General features: G+C 42.5%; 1 protein-coding gene across 11 annotated transcripts in view; it reads left to right on the top strand.

Annotated features, from left to right (window-relative positions):
- Positions 1-15420, top strand: part of EZH1 (enhancer of zeste 1 polycomb repressive complex 2 subunit) — a 235978-nt gene that overhangs the window by 170530 nt on the left and 50028 nt on the right. For all 11 annotated transcript variants that reach the window (XM_033918305.1, XM_033918308.1, XM_033918309.1 and 8 more), the window contains 2 exons: positions 12491-12669; positions 14968-15063. In XM_033918305.1, coding sequence (XP_033774196.1) covers positions 12491-12669; positions 14968-15063 — 275 coding nt within the window. The remainder of the gene's footprint in view (positions 1-12490; positions 12670-14967; positions 15064-15420) is intronic.

The raw sequence follows: 15420 nt of genomic DNA, 5'->3' as shown, positions 1-15420 counted from the left end.
ATGTATATCTGCTGTCTATATTTTGCACTACATTTGTCTATTTTTTTTATAGTTACTGAGGTACATATTTGCATATTTTAAAGTCATCTGCCTTGACATCTTTGGAAAAAAACCCGGAATATAAATGATAATTAATATTTTCTCTGCGTACAGTGTGCTTTGTGGGGTTTTTTTAATGGTTACCATTATGAATGGAAGATATTGGGGACGGGGCTGGGGCGGGGCTAGGGTGGGAATGGGGGCAGGACTGAAAATTAATAGATGTCCCGTTTTGATGAAAAAAAATAAATGGTCACGTTAATTATGGTCCGTGTAATAGAGTTGTTGGAGTACTTGGGCTGGGTAGCCGCAGTACTTGGGCTGGATAGCCAACCTTTCCAAGAGTCTATTGACTCCGTCTCAACACTTGGAGTATCTCAAACTTCTCTTTGACCCCGGTCTGGGGAGGGTGTTCCTTCCCGAGGCCCGGATGTAGAAGTTGCAGTCGCAGATTTTTTCTCTTTTGGGCTCTCATTGACCCCAGACACAGGAATTTCTTCAGGTCTTGGACTCAATGGTGGCCTCATTGGACATGGTTCAGTGGATGTGTACTCACATGCATCCCCTTCTTCAAATGAGGTCTCATCAGTCCCATGATTTGGAAACACAGGTTCTGCTTTGCTGACTAGTTCGCCACAATCTGTGTTGGTGGCTTTGATCCCACAATCTGGTCCAGGGAATGGATCTGGATCTAGATCAGCCTCAGTGGACATTTCTTACAGATGCCAGTCTCCTCGGCAGGGGAGCCCAGTGTCTGCTCAGGGCAGCTGGTCTCCAGAGAAGGCTTTGTGGTCGAGCAACCTGCTAAAGACAAGGGCTATTGTTTTGGTGCTTGCAGCCTTCCAGTCCCTCCTGGTGGGCAAAGCAGTTTGGGTGCTCTTCAAACAATGCCATGGCGGTGGCCTATGCAAATCAGCAGATTCATCTGGTAACACAGGGATCGGTGCTTCCCATGGAGTGGGCAGAGATCCACCTGCACAACATCTCAGCATCCCATATAGTTGGGGTGGACAATGTCCAGGCAGATTTCCTCAGTCGACATGTGCTGGATCCCGGTAAGTGATGTCTGGGGATAGAAGCCTTTGATCTGATGTTAAGTTGTGGAGTCGGCCGATGATAGATCTCATGGCCATGCATTTCTACTCCAAGGTGCAGAGGTTCTTCAGTTGGTGCAGAGATTGTCAGGCCGAGGGAATGGATGCTCTGGTGTAGTACAGTGGTGCCTCACACAACGAACTTAATTCGTTCCAGGAGCAAGTTTGTTATGCGAAAAGTTCGTTATGTGAAACGCGTTAAGCGCAGTGACTAACGACTGCCTGCAGTGCCTGCGCGGAAGGATGCAATACATCGGCAGCGATCGTGGAAGCTCGGGCGACTTCGTTGTGTGAAACGAAGTTCGTTGTATGAATCATGACATGAAGTTCGTTGTGTGCAGCGTTCGCTGTGCGAGGCGTTCTTTATGCGAGGCACCACTGTATTGGCCAATTGATGGTCTGCTATATGTCATTCCTCTGTGGCCTCTGGTAGGCATTAGTGGCTCCAGATTGGCCAAGACACCCATGGTATGGGGATCTGGTTCATCTCCTTGTTGCAGAGCCCCTTCCTCTGCCCCCTGTCGAACAACCTTCTGACTCAGGATCCCATTCCCATGTTAAAAACGGGTCCCTTTTGTCTTAACGGCTTGGCTTTAGAAAGGGAGTGCCTAAGCAAGAATGGATATTCAGATAAGGTGGTCTCAAATAAATTGTTTATTAGAAAACCATGTAGCTTTATCATATGATACTATTCTGTTATGTATGTCAATGAGAACAAAAAGTCAAATTTCATCAAGCAATAACAAACTTCTATTGTGACAGGAGTCGCCATGCAACATATCACCAGTAATTGGAAAAATTACAATAATCTTAGTTATACATTCTGGTGGAATTCGTTGTGCCACATTTACAAAATGGAAAGAATAATTGCTTTGCAGAAAGGGAATTATAATAATTTTAAAAAGATCTGGGGGCCATTGGCAAATTATTGTAATGATTAGACATCATTTTCCACTGACAGTATATTTATACATAGGGGGGATGGCATAAAGTTCTATTTAAAGGTTAATCAATAAATAAGAATGCAATATTTATATGATATTTTTGATTGAAATATTTGAGGGAAGGGTGGGGAGGGAATAAATTTATGTATTTACGATGACAATAGAAAGAAATTCAAGTGATGTGTAAAAGTTTTAAATGATGTAATATTGTGTACTTGTAAGATGAAAAATTGAATAAAGAATTTGAAAAAAAAAAAAAAAGTGGTCTCTATTCTCTTGGGATCTAGAAGATTCTTGATGTCCCATGGTTATGTGCTCATCTGGCGCCTCTTTGAGGAGTGGTGTTCTGCTCAGGTAGTGGTTCTCCTTCGTGTGTCTTTTCCTCTCATCTTGGATTTTTTGCAAGATAAACTTGAGAGAGCCTTGCCCGGTCCTCTTTACAGACTGTTTCTCTCCCAGTCTTGGGCAAACTAAACTAAATTAAACCTTAAGCTTATATAACGCATCTTCTCTATAAATATAGAGCTTGACATGGTTTACAAAAATTAAAAGGGAAGTATAGTGGGAGTTGGTGGTAGGGGGCAGCAGAAATAGCCAAGTTTTCAGGTATCTTCAGAATAGTTGGAAAGAGCCCAGGTTGTGCAGCTGGGCAGGGAAGTTATTCCAAAGCTCTGTAGTTTTGAAGTGAAGAGATTTCCCTAGTTTTTCAATGTAGATAACACCTTTTAGTGAGGGGAAAGATAATTTGAGCTTTTGGATAGATCTGGTGATGTCAGGTCTCACAGCATTCCAAGATAGAGGAATTAAAGGGGGAAGAATGCCATGCAGGATCTTGAAAGTTAGGCAGGCACATTTAAAGTAGACCCTGGAAATTACTGGGAGCCAGTGGAGTTGAAGCAAGAGTGGTAAACATGGTCAAATTTGCTCTTTGCAAAGATCAACCTAGCTGCAATATTCTGGATCTGCTGAAGTCTTTGAAGACTTTTCTTGGTAAGACTTAAATAAACCAAGTTGCAGTAGGTCCAGCCTTGAAAGAATGATTGATTGAACAAGGACAGCAAATTATTATTGGTGGAAACAGGATCTCACTTTCCTCAATATATGGAGGCTAAAAAAGCATTTTTTTAGTAGAGAGTTAAGATGATCAGTAAATGAAAGTGTTGAGTCTATAATGATGCCCAAAACTTTGCTTGAGAATTCAATCTGCAGTGAAGGTCCAGGAAGCAGTGGAATGAATGGAGATAGTTGATCTAACTTTGGGTCAAGCCAAAGTAATTTTGTTTTGGACTCATTTAGCTTCATTTGTACAGTAAGGGCCCAAGATTGAGGTTTCGTTATGCATTCTATAATACTCTTGGTGAGGTTAGTAAGATTCAAATCTATCTCGAGAAGGACGAAGATGTCATCTGCATATGTATACAGTGTTTCAAAGGGGGAGAGATGAAAAAGCCTCAAGGTGGACATATAGATATTGAAAAGAATAGGGACAGAAGTGATCCCTGTGGAACGCTGCATAACGGCTTCCAGGGTGATGATCTGGTGCCATTCATATTAACAGTGTATGAGCGAGATCGTAAGAATTTTGAGAACCAGTCTAAGATAGTAGAATCAATACCTATCTCAGAAAGTTGGTAGATCAGAATGTCATGGTGAACGATGTCAAAGACCGCAGATAGGTCAAATTGTAATAGAATAGCAAACTTATTACAAGAGTGTAGTTGCTGAATCTTTGAGGTTAGTGAGACCAATAGAGATTCGGTACTGAAGTTGGGTCTGAAACCATATTGGCAAGGTAACAGAATGGAAAATCTCTCTAAATATGATGAAAGTTGAGCAGATATGATAAGACTCTTACATTTTGGTCAGGAAGGGAATGTTGCTATGGGTTGGTAGTTAGATGGTGAGGAAGGGTCTAAGTCAATTTTTTTCAGTAGTGGGGACAGAACAATGTGGCCCATCTCTTCAGAAAATAGGCCTGACAGTAAGACAGAATTTATAAGTATGATGAACGATGAGATAGCCTGAGTGTGAATTTTTCTCATGTAGGTATGAGGGAAATGGATCCAAGATGCATTTACAAGATCTTAATTTGTGACACAGTTTTGAAACCTGAGCCTCAGATACATACTCGAAGGTAGTCCAGGATCTGTCTACTAGGGTGGAAGTGGTGTCGCTGGACACCAGAGAGTCATAAGAAACCATCAAAATGACTCTGGCCCCTCAAATTAATTATATCCTTTCTATGCTCCCTCTGTTATGCCGGAAATCATTATTTCATTGGCTAAATATGAAAATATCTGAATTCATTTGGAACAAGAAAAAACCTCGAATTGCTCTCGCCAAATTGAAAGCCTCTAAGATCAACGGTGGTCTCAACTTTCCTGATTTCTATCACTATTATATTGCTTCATTAGCCAAATATGGAGCTTACTGGCTCACTAACTCCTCCACTCAAAATCTTCCCACTCAAGATCTTCCTGCCTGGTTTGAAATGGAATGTTTTTTATGTACGCCTTTACACATCTCATGCTTACTAACGGTGTCAATACCAAGGCACTTAAAGAGATACTCTTTATTGGGTGCAACGCAGCATGCTCTTTATCTTATAGATACATTGACTGAAATCTCAGTTAAGGTTAGTCCACTCATGTCCCTTTGGAACAATCCCAAAATTCAAAATCACGACAAATCTCTATCATGGAAAAGGTGGCAGCGGGCAGGTATATGGTTTGTCCATCAATTGTCTACCCTCAACTCGTTAATTCCATTCGATATACTGTGCTCTACATACTCGCTGCCTCCTTCTACTTATTCACAATGGCGTTCTCTCACTGGAGTGTTGCCGTCTTTACATATACGATTTGACTATATGACTTCCAAAAATACTATTTACAACTGGTCTTCTCTGTCTCTATTAAAAGGCAAGGCGATATCATCCTTCTACAATATTTTAAGAGATCACTCCTTCACTTTTTCACCTCACTCTATGAAGCACCACTCCGCTTTCTGACATTGATTGGGAGCTTTTCTGGTCATCAACAAATCGCCCGCTCTTATCTTCTAGAGTATCACAATCAATGTACTTCCTTATGTGGCAGGCAATATGGACCCCACTTCGCATGTGGAAAGCTAACTTAAAGCAAGACTCTGTTTGCTGGAACTGTTTGAAAGAGGAAGGAACTCTTGATCATATGTTATTTCATTGTACTCTAGTCCGCTCTTTTTGGACCTACGTCTGGAACACCATACAATCTATTACTAACTGCTCAGAAGAAATCTCTATAGACATTGTAATCCTTCGCTCTCAACACCCATGTTTCACACAATCAAATTGTCCACCCAAACTCATTGATACCATGTTGGTGACTGCCCTCATGCACATTCTAAAAAATTGGAAATCACCCTCGCTATTAGATTATACCTTTTGGTGGAACTCTCTGAGTATGTATCATAGATTTGAATCCTACGCATATGAGAAGAGAGTTACATTCCGAACCTGCATGAACTTGAAATACAACAAATCTCCATGGTCATTCTTAGATTCCTATGTACGCTCATCTTCTTAGACACTCCTGTTATCCTTTTCTTCTCCTCTCTTCTCTCTTTCATTTTTCTTTCCTTTTTCTTTACTGCTCTCTCTCATCTTTATCTTATATATCCCTTACATACATTTTTAATAATTGGAGCCTTTGCTCCTATACAGTTAAACATAGATTTATATATTTTATATACAGAAAGCTTTATTTTGTTTCTATGTACTTTAAATGATTCTTGTATCCTTTAAAATACTTAATAAAAATTATTGAACTTAAAAAAAAAAAAAAATAATGAAAAAGTTTCTTATAGTCGCAACCTTGTCGTTAAAAAATTTTACTAGATCATCCGCTACTGGGGAGGAAGGATGTATAGATAAGAACATAACATAAGAACATAAGAACTGCCATCTCCGGATCAGACCTTCGGTCCATCAAGTCCGGCGATCCGCATACGCGGAGGCCCTGCCAGGTGTACACCTGGCGTAATTTATAGTCCACCATATCTTTATATGCCTCTCTTAGGGAGATATGCATCTAGTTTGCTCTTGAAGCCCAGGACGGTCGATTCCGCAATAATCTCCTCTGGGAGGGCATTCCAGGCGTCAACCACTCTCTGAGTGAAGCAGAACTTCCTGACATTAGTCCTGAACCTGTCCCCCCTTAGCTTCATTACATGTCCTCTAGTCCGTGTCAAATTGGACAATGTAAATAATCTTCTCTGCTCTATTTTGTCGATTCCTTTCAGTATTTTGAAGGTCTCTATCATATCCCCACGCAGTCTCCTTTTCTCAAGGGAGAACAATCCTAGTGTTATAAGTCTATCCTCGTATTCCAGTTTCTCCATACCCTTCACCAGTTTTGTTGCTCGTCTCTGCACCCTCTCCAGCAGTTTTTTATCCTTCTTTAGGTAGGGAGACCAATGTTGGACGCAGTATTCCAAGTGTGGTCTGACCATTGCCCTATAAAGCGGCATTATAACTTTCTCCGATCTACTCGAGATTCCTTTCTTTATCATGCCCAACATTCTATTTGCCTTCTTTGCCGCTGCCGCGCATTGTGCCGACGGCTTCAGGGTCCTATCTATCAGTACACCCAGGTCCTTTTCTTGTTCACTCTTCCCCAGAGTTGCACCTGACATTGTATACTCGTATTCCTTATTCTTATTGCCTAAATGCATTACCTTGCATTTCTCCACATTGAACTTCATCTGCCATTTCTCCGCCCATGTTTCTAACCGACACAAGTCGCTCTGGAGTTTCTCTCTATCCTCCTGCGATTTGATTGCCCGGCATAGTTTTGTATCGTCTGCAAACTTGATGATCTCACTGGATGTTCCTTCTTCCAGGTCATTGATATAAATATTAAAAAGGATCGGCCCAAGTACCGAACCCTGGGGTACACCACTAGTCACTTTCTCCCAGTCGGAGAACTTCCCATTTATGCCCACTCTCTGCTTTCGGTTTTCCAGCCATTTGCCTATCCATCTTTGTATATCTCCCTCTATGCCATGGCTTTGTAGTTTCCTGAGAAGTCTTTCGTGTGGAACTTTGTCGAACGCTTTCTGGAAGTCCAAGTATATTATGTCTACCGGCTTCCCACTATCAATTTGCTCGTTCACGGTCTCAAAAAATTGGAGTAAATTCGTCAAACATGATTTCCCTTTCCTGAATCCATGTTGACTGGGTTTCATCAAGTCGTGTGCGTCCAAGTGCCGGACTATGCTATCCTTGATCAGTGCTTCAACCATCTTGCCGGGGACCGACGTAAGACTCACAGGCCTATAGTTGCCCGGTTCCCCTCTCGATCCTTTTTTGAAAATTGGCGTGACGTTCGCTATCCTCCAGTCGTCCGGTATCTGTCCAGTTCTGATTGTCAGGTTTGCAAGTTTTTGCAATAACTCTCCGATTTCAACCTTCAATTCCTTTAAGACTCTCGGGTGAATTCCATCCGGTCCAGGGGATTTGTCACTTTTAAGTTTGTCGATCTGATAGTATATCTGGTCTAAGTCCACTTCAACTGTGGTGAGGCTGTCTTCTATTTCTCCTGCAAACACTTTCTCCGCTTCAGGTATTGTTGAGGTGTCCTCCTTCGTAAAGACGGACGCAAAGAAGGAATTTAGTTTGTCTGCGATTTGTTTATCTTCCTTGATGTACCCTTTTCTTCCCTGGTCGTCCAGGGGTCCCACTGCCTCTTTTGCAGGTTTTTTCCCTTTCACGTATCTAAAGAAGGGCTTGAAGTTTTTGGCCTCCTGGGCTATTTTTTCCTCATATTCCTGTTTGGCATCCCTCACCGCCTTGTGACATTTCTTCTGATCATCTTTATGTTTGTTCCAAGCTTCGGTTGTCTTTATGCATTTCCATTTTTTGAAAGAGTCCTTCTTTTCTTTTATGGCTTCCTTCACCTGTATGGTAAGCCATGCCGGTTCTCTTTTGCTCTTTGTTCTCCGATCTTTGGAAATCCTCGGAATGTAGAGATCTTGTGCTTCTGTGATAGTATTTTTCAGTAGGGACCATGCCTGGTCTACCGTTTCAAGTTTGTCCACCATCTTCTCGAGTCGTTTTTCTACCATGGCTCTCATGCGATCGTATTTACCCTTTTTAAAGTTTAAGGTGGTGGTTAAGGTTTTGGCATGTTTCCCTTTCCCGATGTCAAGTTTAAAGTTGATTACATTGTGATCACTCGTTCCCAGTGGAACCATGACTTCCACTTCTGTTATCGGTCCCGTGAGGCCATTTAGGACCAAGTCCAAGGTGGCGTTGCCTCTTGTCGGCTCTTTTACCATTTGTTCCAGGAAGCAATCCCCTAGCACCTCCAGGAACTTGGCCTCCTTGCCGCAGTTGGAGGTTGCTAGTTTCCAGTCTATCCCTGGGAAATTGAAGTCTCCCAATATAATTACATTGCCTGTCTTGCATTCTTGTTTGATTTCCTCCATCATTTCTGAGTCAGTTTCCTCCGCCTGTCCTGGGGGACGATAGTAAAGGCCAATTTTTGTATCTGCGCCATATTGACCAGGAATTTTGATCCAGAGTGACTCAAGCTTCTCTTTCATTTCTGTTGTAACCATTTCAACAGAATCTATTCCCTCCTTAACATATAGAGCAATACCTCCACCTTTCTGCCCTACTCGATCTCTTCTATACAGTTTGTATCCCTGTAGTACTGTGTCCCATTTGTTTTCTTCATTCCACCATGTTTCTGTTATGCTAATGATATCCAATATGTCATGTCTTGCTATTGTCTCTAGTTCCCCCATTTTGTTACCTAGACTTCTAGCATTCGTATACATACATCTAAGTTCCCTTCGTGTTACCTTTTTGGACCTTCTACTCTTGGCCGTCCCTATAGTTTCAATTACGGTATCCTTTACTGCTCCTGTGTTATCACCCTTGTTTGCTGTGTGGTCGTCCCCTCCTGTGTCTGAGTTGTCCCTTCCTGCCTTTTCTCCCTTATTTGCTGTGAGGTCGTCTTCTCTTGTGTAGGAGTAGTAGTCCTTGGCTTCTTCGTCGGGGCATCCTGCTATCCGTGCCATCGACCGGTGGTCGACTGTCGGCTTTCCCCTATCTTTCAGTTTAAAGCCTTCTCGATTGCCTTCTTCATGTTGCCTGCCAAAACTCTTGCTCCTTCCTTGTTGAGGTGTAGTCCGTCCCTTCTGTAGTACTTGCTTTTTCCCCAGAACGCCATCCAGTTGCGCACGAAGATGAATCGTTGTTAGACGTTAAGGAGTGCCAGATGCTAAATAGAGTACTACTTTGATTATTGGATCTGTTAATTTTGTCACCATAAAAAATTTTTCTAGCTTTTTTTTAGTACTATATTATAGAACCTGATACTGTCCTTCCAAGACTGTCTATCCGCAGGAGATTTGGATTTTTTTCCATTTCCGCTCCAGTACTCGGCTTATCTGCTTCAGTTCTCTGTGGTAAGGAAGGTACCAGGGGGGCCTTATAGGAATAGAAACAGTGTTAGTAGATAGGGAGGCAAGAGAGCAGTAAGTAGATTTGGAGAGGATTACCCATTTATGCCAGTTGACATCTGAGATGTCGGGCTTAGGACAGAGAGTGAACTGCTCAAGAAATTGGGTCCAGAGCTGTTCACTTGCAATTTTCTTGTGGAAAGTAATTGGTTTTGAGGCACAGGATTGAACCCCAAGTTGGGATATGAAAACAGGAAGACAGAAAGCACCTAAAAAGTATGTTCCCAGTGAACATCTTCAACTAAAGTTTTATAATCAGTAAGGTCGAGAAAGCTGATGATATTAAGAGAGTGCCCCTTTTCATGGGTTGGAGAGGTCATAAGAGAGGGAAAGCCCAGAGAAGTAAGAAAACTGCTGAATTCAATTACATCCTTACTAGTGTTATCATCTAGATCAGGGGTGTCAAAGTCCCTCCTCGAGGGCTGCAATCCAGTTGGGTTTCAGGATTTCCCCAATGAATATGCATGAGATCTATTAGCATACAATGAAAGCAGTGCATGCAAATAGATCTCTGAAAACCCGACTGGATTGCGACCCTCAAGGAGGAACTTTGACACTCCTGATCTAGATGGAGGTTAATATCACCAATAAACAGTAATCTTTGAAATTTTAGAAAAGCGCTTGTTATAATCTCAAAGACAAGTTCGGAAGATTTATTCCAAGGAATTGGGGGATGATATAGTACCAGAATACCCAATGGGTGACGGTGGAATTCATAATTGACAGAAGCTAGCATATATTCTAATGATGTGTCACTACCCTTTTCAAGAAGCTGTACATCAAAAAATGATTTATAGAGAAGGGCCAGGCCTCCTATCCGGTAATTTCTGGAAGAGAAAAGGCCTTGATAACCATGGGAACAAAGCTCATTTTGTGTAAATAAATCATCTTTTGCAATCCAGGAATCGGTAATGCACAGGAAGTTCGGATTGAAGTCCCCTAGTAAATCATTTAATATTTGAATCTTGTTGCCTGCTGATCTAGCATTACAATATAATAGCAGGATTGGGGTGAGAGAGGCAGGGCTGGGCAAGTTGGTGATTGGTACAGGTTTTAAAGAAGCGTGATTGACAACCTGAGGAGATTTTTTAGAGGAATCATTTCTGGGTGCACCAGTACGGGGATTCTGAGATCAGGGCAGGTCTCACTATCACTAGTAGAGCCAAATACATTGGGAGATGGAGATTTTGTACAGTGAGTGGTATTGAAAGATGCATAGAGTAAGAGAAGAAGGAGCCAAAATGGTGGTTTCATGATGAAAGCTGGGAGAAACTGCAAATTCAAATCTAACAGTGATTGAGGAAAGAATTGTAAGAAGAGTTAAACTGGAACCGGAGGCACAATATAACAGCCTCTTCACTGGGCTGGGTCTGGAGGTGGCCTAATCCGCTGAGCCCTTAAGAGGGCTGAAAGTGGACCAAGGTGGGAAGACGGCTCTAGGGGGGCAGGGCTTCTCACCGAAGACGATTCTGCCCTCCAGTTCAGTGAAGGGGAACAACCCGATCTTTCGGAAAGGGTCCTTGGAGCAGAAGCAGTTGTACAAGTTGGATGTCCGCAGAGTTCTCCACACCTACATGAAAAGGACTCAAGAGTTCAAGCAGACAGATTGTCTTTTTGTCTTACTGGCAGGCAGGCATAAGGGTGAAAGTGCTTCTAAGGCTTCAATTGCATGCTGGATTAAGGAAGTTATTTCAACAGCATGTCTTCTTCAGAAGGCATCGGTACCTGAGTTTCTCTGGCGTCCCCAGTGGACATCTGTAAGGCTGCAGTTTGGTCATCTCTACATTCCTTTGTTCCTCATTACCAGGTTGATGTTCAGGCGCCGTGAAATGCTGCTGTATGCGAATTTCTTGTTGCAGACCTTCAGGGGTCCCATCCATGATGGGTGTTGCTTTGATATGTCTCATCGGTCTATAAGGACGCTAAAGAAGGAGAAATTAAGTCTTAGCTGCTAATTTTCTTTCTTTTAGTCCCTCCACACTGGCATAGAACCCACCCAGTGTTTTTTCTTGATGTTGCAAAGAATCTGTTCTTTTTCTTGGGAATGTTGAATGTTGATTTTGTCCTTTTGGTTTTGACTTTTTGGGGAGTGTACTTATTTAATGAGGAGCAGCGGCATCTGGTTTAGCTGGCAAACTGTGGGGACTGTTCTAATTCTTCTCTAACAGTTGTGTAAAAAAAACAAACCCAAAAATAAAGAAATAGGATTTGGAGCTTCTGTTCTACAAGTTCATAGGTTCATAGCTTCTGTTCTACAAGTTCATAAGGTTTCTGCTTGACTATTTGTAAATTGATTCTAGGGGGGACTGCATAGCCCACTTGTAATATTGCTAGAATTCAGTGTGTTCTCAGTCTTCTACACCTGCTGTCAGAGGAGCGTAAACCCATCCATCTGTGCCAGCCTGGAGGGACTAAAAAAAAATTAGCAGGTAAGACCTAATTTCTCCTTTAACCACTTTGGCTTTTACAAAAAAAATAAATAAAAGGGGGGAGAGTAGAATAGCAAGATTTTAACTAAACTAAACTACTTCAGTTTTGTGGAGTTGGAAGGTATTTGAATTGAGCAAATGGTTAGAAAGTAGAGAGTAGTGGAGGAGGGAGAGACCAGACCTCATGATGTATTATTACATTACTCTTGAAAGAATTCTGCACATTAAAAAAAGAAAAATGTTTTTTAGGGTATTCCATCATGGGCAAATGGGGGAGTTTGGCAAAGGTTGTTCATTTAGGGCCTGTTTTACAAAGTCACACTAGCAGCTGCTGCGCATCAACAGCCCTGAAGCCCTTTAAATCTCTATGGGTTTCGGTGCCGCTAGCGCGGCTTTGTAAAACAGGCCCTTAGTGCCCTTATTAATTGGCTATCAAAGGTGGCTGTAAAGCTGCAACTCTCTGTCTTTTCTACAGGCCAGAATCGTTTCCCAGGCTGCCGCTGTAAGACACAGTGCAACACTAAGCAGTGCCCATGCTATTTGGCAGTGCGAGAATGTGACCCTGATCTCTGTCTGACATGTGGGGCTTCTGAGCATTGGGACTGTAAGGTCGTCTCCTGTAAGAACTGCAGCATTCAACGGGGTCTCAAAAAGGTATCTGTGTTAAACAGGGAACACCTTCAGAACTAGAAAAATTTGGCAGAAAACTCAAACTTCACAGGGCTGAAAGTAAGATACAGAGCATTATCCCCAATGCCTTTCTCCTTTCAGTTTTTGCTCCATGAAACTTGTGAATGATCCTCTGTAGAAATAATGGTGTTTCATCTAGCTTCTTCCAGTATTCTGAACAATGCCTCTGAGTCTCTTAAAATTGAATTGTAATTTTATTTATTACGATTTATTAACAATCTTTATGAAGAGATTCACCCAAGGCAGTGTACAGTAGTGCTGCCCGATTCACTTTCTAAAAAAACCGGACTCACTGATTCAGTGGGTCTCCAAAAGCAAAACAGTAATGGCAGTGGCCAACAGGAAGAAGCAGCACTTGGGACAGCCTCTCCTGGCCTACCTCTCTGGGATCTTCCCTCTGCCACGTCACCAATGACATCACTGATAATGTGGCAGAGGGAAGCCCTGGCGGGGCAGGCCAGAAGCAGCCTGTTCTGAGCAGTGCCTCTTTCCACCAGCCACTGCCACCGCTGCTTTGGGAGGCCTGTATTTCAGATCGCTTCGGGAGGTGGGTGTCAGTTGGGAGGTGCTGCACAGGGGATAGGAGGGATGGAAAGCTGCTGTACGGGGGGATGGGAGGGAGGAATAGAAAGTAGAGAATGACATGGGGACAAAATTTTCCCCGTCCTGCAGGAACTCAATTTCCCCGTCCCCGTGAGTTTTGTCACGATCCTGTTCCTGCCCAATTCCTGTAAGCTCTGCTTTAACTGCACAAGCCTCAAACACTTATGATTTTAAAGGAATGGGGCAGAGGCAGGAAAAGAACTTGCCAGCGTGGGATGCAAAAAGGAGTTCCCGTGGGGACAGGGAAAAATATGTCCTTGTGTCATTCTCTAATAGAAAGCTGCTGCACAGGGAGGAGATAGAATATAGAGGAAGACTTTTTGGACATGGGGTGGGGCAGAGTAAAAGAGAAATGCAACAAAGAGGTAAAAAGGGGTGAGAAGGAGAAATCCTGCATATGGTGGAGGGGAGGAAGACATATATGGAGAAGAGAGAGGGAGAAATGTTAGGTATAGGTGGAGGGCAGGGAGAGATGGTGCATGATGAGAGAGAAATGTTGCACATGATAATGGAAGGAAGGAAGGGAGAGATGCTGAATGGAGGCGAATAGAAAGGTTTAACCCAGAGAGAGAAAGAAGGAAGGAAGGAATAGAAGGTTTAACCCAAGGAGAGAGAGAGAGAGAGAGAAAGAAGGAAGAGAGATGGTAGACAGTGGTAAAGAGATGTTGGCTATGGCAGTGGAAGGGAAGGTCCAGAGATGGAAGATGGATGGTGAACATGGAGAAAGAAGAAAATGTCAAATGGGCAGGAGACCCTGGCGACTGAGTTAACAGAAGACAAATAGAAACTAGAGCCTGGGACTAACGATGTGAATAATAAAATGACCAGGCAACAAAAGGTAGGAAAAATAATATATTTTCTATTTTGGAATTATAATATGTCAGATTTGAAATGTGTGTCCTGACGTCAGAGGAGGGATGGGACTGCGACGGAGGAAACATCTTTGAAGAAGTACAAAGATCGCTAGCACCGCGATCTTGTTTGCAGGCTGTTCCTCGAAGGTAAACAGTGCAGGGAGGCCAGGGAGGGGGAAGCCGACAGCAGCACATCCCGACTGACCCTCCCCCCTCGCCCTCTAAAGCAGGTGCGGCAGCGGCTGGCCAGCAAGAGTAGCGCTGCCGCTCCTGCTTTAGGGGGCGAGGGGGGAGGGTCAGGCGAATCGGGAAGCCGATTTTTTGTTGTTGTTTTGTTTTGAACCGATTCAAATTGATTCACCCAAAGTGAATCGGTGAACCAATTCGAATCGTGAATCAGGCAGCACTAGTGGACAGCTTCATTGACTTGTTGCTCATAACGCCCAAGTCCCTTTCCTGGGAGGTCTCTCTATGCTTATGAAGTGATTAAACATAAGCATAAGTACAATCAATGAGATAAGGGGGAAAGGGAATGGGACTTGTGGTTACACATTCAAAGCGGTTTCCATATGTACAGGTACTTTTTTTGTAGCTGGGGCAATGGAGGAGATAAGCCTGGGGATGTTAAATTGAATCCTAAGGAGTAACATGATACAGTATTAGAAATATATGTATTAGACAGATGTATGTTGTTTTAAACCAGAATAGTTGATCTTTGCCAGAGCTGCTTTTTTCCATCCTCTTTGCAGTTTCCATTCACAATGTGTTTATTACAAAAGGAGTTTAAAATTCTTCCCCTATTTAGCATTTGCTACTGGCTCCTTCAGATGTGGCTGGATGGGGAACCTTCATTAAGGAATCTGTGCAGAAGAATGAATTTATTTCTGAATACTGTGGTGAGGTCAGTTGATTTGTTAACTTTGAATAAATTGATTCAAGCTCAAAATATGGCAATAATAGTGTCAAGTTAATTGTTTATAACTGATCGTATTAACAATCTTTTAAATAAAAGGTGAGAGGTTTTGTAATATTCTAGTTAATTATTACGTGAGTAAGATATTCTAATTAATACCATGCATGCAGTTGGTCTTATGAGTCTTTGTACATTTTGAGACATCGCTAATGGGCCTTAAAAAAATGATGTACCTGACAAGTGAAACATTTGACTGAGCAGGCTATCTGCTGCTTAAAACTAGAGCTCTACCTTAAGGGAGGTGCCAACCTGGTTCTATCTTTGCTCTACACCAGAAGCATACAC

This window comes from Geotrypetes seraphini, chromosome 13, assembly GCF_902459505.1.
Source record: "Geotrypetes seraphini chromosome 13, aGeoSer1.1, whole genome shotgun sequence".
Lineage (NCBI taxonomy): Eukaryota > Metazoa > Chordata > Amphibia > Gymnophiona > Dermophiidae > Geotrypetes > Geotrypetes seraphini.
The sequence above is the reverse complement of the archived record's forward strand: the minus strand, read 5'-3'. Positions and strand labels throughout refer to the sequence as shown.